We start from the raw sequence: 7,500 nt of genomic DNA, 5'->3' as shown, positions 1-7,500 counted from the left end.
CTGCACCGTACATTATCTATAATGAGAGTGAAACACGATGTGTCCTGCACCGTACATTATCTATAATGAGAGTGAAACACGATGTGTGCTGCACCGTACATTATCTATAATGAGAGTGAAACACGATGTGTGCTGCACCGTACATTATCTATAATGAGAGTGAAACACGATGTGTGCTGCACCGTACATTATCTATAATGAGAGTGAAACACGATGTGTGCTGCACCGTACATTCCTTTTATCTATAATGAGAGTGAAACACGATGTGTGCTGCACCGTACATTATCTATAATGAGAGTGAAACACGATGTGTGCTGCACCGTACATTCCTTTTATCTATAATGAGAGTGAAACACGATGTGTGCTGCACCGTACATTATCTATAATGAGAGTGAAACACGATGTGTGCTGCACCGTACATTATCTATAATGAGAGTGAAACACGATGTGTGCTGCACCGTACATTCCTTTTATCTATAATGAGAGTGAAACACGATGTGTGCTGCACCGTACATTATCTATAATGAGAGTGAAACACGATGTGTCCTGCACCGTACATTCCTTTTATCTATAATGAGAGTGAAACACGATGTGTGCTGCACCGTACATTATCTATAATGAGAGTGAAACACGATGTGTGCTGCACCGTACATTATCTATAATGAGAGTGAAACACGATGTGTGCTGCACCGTACATTATCTATAATGAGAGTGAAACACGATGTGTGCTGCACCGTACATTATCTATAATGAGAGTGAAACACGATGTGTCCTGCACCGTACATTATCTATAATGAGAGTGAAACACGATGTGTCCTGCACCGTACATTATCTATAATGAGAGTGAAACACGATGTGTCCTGCACCGTACATTATCTATAATGAGAGTGAAACACGATGTGTGCTGCACCGTACATTATCTATAATGAGAGTGAAACACGATGTGTCCTGCACCGTACATTATCTATAATGAGAGTGAAACACGATGTGTGCTGCACCGTACATTATCTATAATGAGAGTGAAACACGATGTGTGCTGCACCGTACATTATCTATAATGAGAGTGAAACACGATGTGTCCTGCACCGTACATTATCTATAATGAGAGTGAAACACGATGTGTGCTGCACCGTACATTATCTATAATGAGAGTGAAACACGATGTGTGCTGCACCGTACATTATCTATAATGAGAGTGAAACACGATGTGTGCTGCACCGTACATTATCTATAATGAGAGTGAAACACGATGTGTGCTGCACCGTACATTATCTATAATGAGAGTGAAACACGATGTGTGCTGCACCGTACATTATCTATAATGAGAGTGAAACACGATGTGTCCTGCACCGTACATTCCTTTTATCTATAATGAGAGTGAAACACGATGTGTGCTGCACCGTACATTATCTATAATGAGAGTGAAACACGATGTGTGCTGCACCGTACATTATCTATAATGAGAGTGAAACACGATGTGTGCAGCACCGTACATTATCTATAATGAGAGTGAAACACGATGTGTGCTGCACCGTACATTATCTATAATGAGAGTGAAACACGATGTGTGCTGCACCGTACATTTATCTATAATGAGAGTGAAACACGATGTGTGCTGCACCGTACATTATCTATAATGAGAGTGAAACACGATGTGCTGCATTGGTACTGGCCCGTTCCAGGTGCTGCATTGGTACTGGCCCGTTCCAGGTGCTGCATTGGTACTGGCCCGTTCTTAATTAATTAAGAACAGGTGCTGCATTGGTACTGGTTCTGGTACTGGCCCGTTCCAGGCTCACTTCAAGCTCTGACATACAAAGTAGGTCTAATTCTAGCAGAGTTGTGCTGATGTTCCTACCTGTAGCCCGACAGGCCCGTTGGCCCCCTTATGGCCGCGGGCTCCTTCGTCTCCTTTGGGCCCGTACATCCCCTGCTGCCCGCGGGGTCCCGACTCTCCGTCCACACCCTGAAACGTGCGCACACACGTCAGCACTGTGCACACACACACACACACACACACACGGCAAAACCAAACGCCAAACCCAATCGACTTCCTCTCATTTTGAACCCTCTAGTCTAGACTTGGTAAATGGGACCTGAGTTTGGCTCTGTACTTATTTCTTTTTTTTACGTCTACACCGAATCCCCTCGCCAAAGATACCCACACTGCAAGATGACGACAACGCGCTCAAGTGGTTATCTTGAGCGAGCATTCCCTGTTTGCTTGTTTTGCAGTGTGGCGTTGACAAACTTGACACCCTGTATAACCCATTCTGACCTGAGATCAGATTCATACGAGGTTTCCGCCGGACACACACTGGTCTGATGAACCCATTCTGACCTGAGATCAGATTCTAAAAATGTCAGTCATTCTTAGATTTTTCAAAAAATAGCAGACCTACAAGCTCGTATCGCGCCACTCGGTGGCGCGATATGAGCTTGTAGATCTGCTATTTTTCAATAGCTAAAGCATAACATGATGCTGACACCAAAATGGGTGCCCGGTCAGAATGGTATAATCATGTTGGCTGATTATTATTACCAGTAATCATGTCCTTGGTAATCAGGTGTAATCATCATGTATGCCAACTATGTTGCCGATTTTTATTTATTTATAATGCAATCATGTCAATTCTAATTGAATGCATGCCAACTTTGTTGGCTAATTGTTGTTTGCAAGTCATGTTCTGGGTCTCGTATAAGCCCTCCGGGCTTCTTGCCATCCTCCTGGCACATTTCCCTACTATATTTTGTGTACTGTTTTTGTATTGTTTTTTTAAAGATTTGTGCTAACTAAATCAGATCAAATCTAGCCTCGGTACCAGGCTTTCATTTTTGTTGGTGCAAAAATGTAAAGCCTGGAGGAACGCATTGGCCGCTCTGGTCTAAATGTAAAGCCTGGAGGAACGCATTGGCCGCTCTGGTCTAAATGTAAAGCCTGGAGGAACGCATTGGCCGCTCTGGTCTAAATGTAAAGCCTGGAGGAACGCATTGGCCGCTCTGGTCTAAATGTAAAGCCTGGAGGAACGTATTGGCCGCTCTGGTCTAAATGTAAAGCCTGGAGGAACGCATTGGCCGCTCTGGTCTAAATGTAAAGCCTGGAGGAACGTATTGGCCGCTCTGGTCTAAATGTAAAGCCTGGAGGAACGCATTGGCCGCTCTGGTCTAAATGTAAAGCCTGGAGGAACGCATTGGCCGCTCTGGTCTAAAAGTGGGAGTCAACCCTTCCGGGTGGGCGTCGCTCCAAATGATGTGACGTAGCGCTGCACTAGGGGGGAGAGGAGGAGGGGCCGGGGGTGACGGACAGATCGATGAGATCCAATCACGGCGTGCGCAAATCTGAGCCGCGACCCGCCCCTCTAGACCAGAAACCTAACACGTTAGCTCAGGCTAGATCAAATCAAACATAGAGACTGTTCACCTACCGTTGGTCCTGGGTGGCCGACGGGTCCTTGAATCCCAACGGGTCCCGGGGGGCCCTGTGTGGACGAGACCAGGAACGGCTCAATGAACAATAAACCATTTCGGCAGAAAAAGAAAGCCTCAAACGGCTCAATATTCCCAGCTGGACGGCAGGAGCAGGCAAACAGTTATTACTCTGAATTACCCTGAACCAATTAGAAGCCAATTAGTCCTCTGCCTCCTGGTGGGGAAAAGTAATGATGTGATTTAGGATTAACTCACCCCTTCTCCTTTGTCTCCCTTTCCGCCCTTCTGCCCTGGTCCTCCCGTCTCGCCCTGTGGAGACACGCACGCACACACACACACACGCACACACGCACACACACACACACACACACACACACACACACACACACACACACACACACACACACACATATATAATTAAGGGCTTAATCGGCACATAATGTAGCTAGCTACATATACCTGCAGGCACTTTAGAGCATTGTTTCACAAAGTGGGGGTTCCAGGGGGTCCGCCAGAGGGGGTTCCAGGGGGTCCGCCAGAGGGGGTTCCAGGGGGTCCCCAGACCGCCAGAGGGGGTTCCAGGGGGTCCCCAGACCGCCAGAGGGGGTTCCAGGGGGTCCCCAGAGGGGGTTCCAGGGGGTCCCCAGCAAAAGTAGTTCACTTTTGTCAAAATTACTTTTTTTATTTTAAATCAATATCATTTTAACCACTTTATCCAGTTAAATGTTGGCTATTCAAAAATAGCAGATCTACACGCTCACAACACGTCACTTCGTGCACAACTTTGTGTCACTGCGAACTGTGAGCTTGTACATCTGCTATTTTTGAAAATATTAGAAGATTATCAAAAAATGTATGAATAATTTTGATAACCTTTTAACACTGCGTTGTGCCTCAGACGTGTGGACACGTCTTACGGTCTTTTATATCGATATAAAACGGGATCGCTGCAATCAAATTTGTTTCTGTTTTTCTGCGCGTTCAGCCATTCACTTCCTTGTTTACGCTACCTCCGCGCAGATTGATCATAGCGGTGATGTTCGGTCTAATTTCTGACTTCATCATGCGTCTCGTTTTGAATATTTACGCTTCTAGAGAGAGATCAGTGATGTAGTAAAGGCAGGTTTCACCTCGCGGTTTTGGGGGGAAATGAAAGGCGGGGGTTTTCAGAGTAAAATCTCTCTCATTTGCTTGGCACTCTAGTGCCTTTATTTTGAAAGATTCTAGCGGCATCAGTGTTAACATAAATCTTCTCTTCTGGGGGTCTCTCTGGCACAAAGCCTTTTCCCATTGGGGGGGAGGGGGGGGGGTCAAACATACCTTGTCTCCATCCTCTCCTGGAGGCCCAGAGGGCCCGGTGGCTCCTGGTAGCCCCGAGGGGCCCAGGTCCCCGTCATGACCGGCAGGCCCTACGGGGCCCTTCTCTCCCTGCAGGGCAACACATGGGAAGGAACAGTCAGGGCTGTCACCATTACACATTTAAGGAACAGTCAGGGCTGTCACCATTACACATTTAAGGAACAGTCAGGGCTGTCACCATTACACATTTAAGGAAGGAACAGTCAGGGCTGTCACCATTACACATTTAAGGAACAGTCAGGGCTGTCACCATTACACATTTAAGGAAGGAACAGTCAGGGCTGTCACCATTACACATTTAAGGAACAGTCAGGGCTGTCACCATTACACATTTAAGGAACAGTCAGGGCTGTCACCATTACACATTTAAGGAACAGTCAGGGCTGTCACCATTACACATTTAAGGAACAGTCAGGGCTGTCACCATTACACATTTAAGGAACAGTCAGGGCTGTCACCATTACACATTTAAGGAACAGTCAGGGCTGTCACCATTACACATTTAAGGAACAGTCAGGGCTGTCACCATTACACATTTAAGGAACAGTCAGGGCTGTCACCATTACACATTTAAGGAACAGTCAGGGCTGTCACCATTACACATTTAAGAAGGAACAGTCAGGGCTGTCACCATTACACATTTAAGGAACAGTCAGGGCTGTCACCATTACACATTTAAGGAACAGTCAGGGCTGTCACCATTACACATTTAAGGAACAGTCAGGGCTGTCACCATTACACATTTAAGAACAGTCAGGGCTGTCACCATTACACATTTAAGGAACAGTCAGGGCTGTCACCATTACACATTTAAGGAACAGTCAGGGCTGTCACCATTACACATTTAAGGAACAGTCAGGGCTGTCACCATTACACATTTAAGGGCTGTCACCATTACACATTTAAGAACAGTCAGGGCTGTCACCATTACACATTTAAGAACAGTCAGGGCTGTCACCATTACACATTTAAGGAACAGTCAGGGCTGTCACCATTACACATTTAAGTTGACCATTCATTGTCACACAAATGATAGCGATCGATTAACGATTTTTGGCATTGGAAGATTTGTTATGAATCGAAATTACATTTCTGTTCTTCGTAATAAAAGAGTGCACAGGGCAGATATGACAAATATCATCATCATCATCATCATATCATCAATTATCATACTATAATTCAATCAATGTCTGTCTGTGTGTCTGTCTGTCACTGTGACGGCCGTAACTCCTCACTGCCTGCACCAATCACTCCCACTTATCACACAGGCATTGACCATAATAATATGGAGGTCTTAACAAAGCCCTTTTTCCAATTTAACTAATTATAAATTAATAGTGAATTTATTAGTAAATAAAAAATGTGAAAACGCACCCAGAGCGCAGTACCCCCCCCCCCCCCGGCCACAGGGCGCAACGCGTAAGGGCTAGTACCAATAAATTACTGACATTGTTAGTATGTTATACTAATAAAAAATGTGGAAATAGCTGAATAGCTGTTGTAAACTTGTAGATCTGCTATTTCCGCTATTTTGTCATGTTGAACATTTTTCAACATGGACACAGTTATGACGATTATGACAAAATAATTGTGATTATCTCAAAAAAATACGATTTAGACGATTATGTCATAATTGTGACAACCCTAAGAACAGAGTGCATCTAACACCTGCCATAGTACTCATTATTCCTGTGCAACCAACACATGTGGGCAGAAACCTCCTATCTCGTTGTGTTTTTTCGTAAATGAACAGCCTACTTGATCACACTACAGCGTCACACAGAAAGCATCAAAAGTAGCAGGTCTGTAAGCTCGAAGCGCAAAGCGAAGTAACCTGAGCTTGTAGATCTGCTACTTTTGAATTTGATTCCTGAAAAGTAACAGTTTTGCGCATATGAGGTTTCCTCCCGACATTGATGATGTGTATAATTCTAGGAAGTAGAACATCACATGCACACATAGACACACACACACGCAGCACGCACACACACACACACACACACACACACACACACCTCCTCTCCCTCTAATAATGAGGCAGAGAAGCGAGCCGGTGATGTTCAGAGATTGTAAAAGAGGACGGACGGACGGCATTGCAAGAGTAACAAGAAATGATTTGATGATGTTCTAAAATCTTACCGGCTCGCCTTTCTCTCCCATTGGCCCTGCATTGCCAATGCCACCGCCCCGCCCAGGTTGTCCAATACCACCGGCCGGTCCGCTAGGCCCCCTCTCACCGGCGGCACCCTAGAGAGAGAGAGAGAGAGAGAGAGAGAGAGAAAGAAAAGCACAGCGGTCATGATTACTGATCTCCATGGAAACAGTCCTCATATCCTATGACTTCATAGTGGAATGGGGGAACTGAAGGATGAGGGCAAGAAAAGGTAATAAAAATTCTTACGATTGATCCTGCAGCGCCAGTCGGGCCCTCTGCCCCCTTTAGACCTGCGGGACCCTGAAGAGAGACACACAAAATATCACTCTTTTTGGGGGGGGAAATAGCTGATGTTCAAGCTATCGTAGGTCGCCATGCGATCTGCTGTTTTCACCACGTGACACCATGATGGTGCAACGAAGACTCGATCAGGCTTAAGTGGCTAATTATCCGTGGACGTTGTGCAAGGCTAAGCGTTTCCAGGAGTATGCACTCAGTCTGTACAGAGTATGCACTCAGTCTGTACAGAGTATGCACTCAGTCTGTACAGAGTATGC

General features: G+C 45.5%; 1 protein-coding gene across 3 annotated transcripts in view; it reads right to left on the bottom strand.

Moving 5' to 3' along the window:
* The window catches only part of col5a3a (collagen, type V, alpha 3a), a 95,807-nt gene that overhangs the window by 26,942 nt on the left and 61,365 nt on the right, over window positions 1-7,500 (bottom strand). For all 3 annotated transcript variants that reach the window (XM_083780269.1, XM_083780270.1, XM_083780271.1), the window contains 6 exons: window positions 7,190-7,243; window positions 6,928-7,035; window positions 4,750-4,857; window positions 3,685-3,738; window positions 3,426-3,479; window positions 1,859-1,966 (listed from right to left, as the gene is read on the bottom strand). In XM_083780269.1, the coding sequence (XP_083636395.1) occupies window positions 1,859-1,966; window positions 3,426-3,479; window positions 3,685-3,738; window positions 4,750-4,857; window positions 6,928-7,035; window positions 7,190-7,243 (486 nt within the window). The remainder of the gene's footprint in view (window positions 1-1,858; window positions 1,967-3,425; window positions 3,480-3,684; window positions 3,739-4,749; window positions 4,858-6,927; window positions 7,036-7,189; window positions 7,244-7,500) is intronic.

The sequence above is a fragment of the Protomyctophum parallelum genome, assembly GCF_964188405.1.
Source record: "Protomyctophum parallelum genome assembly, chromosome: 13".
NCBI classification, from domain to species: Eukaryota; Metazoa; Chordata; class Actinopteri; order Myctophiformes; family Myctophidae; genus Protomyctophum; species Protomyctophum parallelum.
The sequence above is the reverse complement of the archived record's forward strand: the minus strand, read 5'-3'. Positions and strand labels throughout refer to the sequence as shown.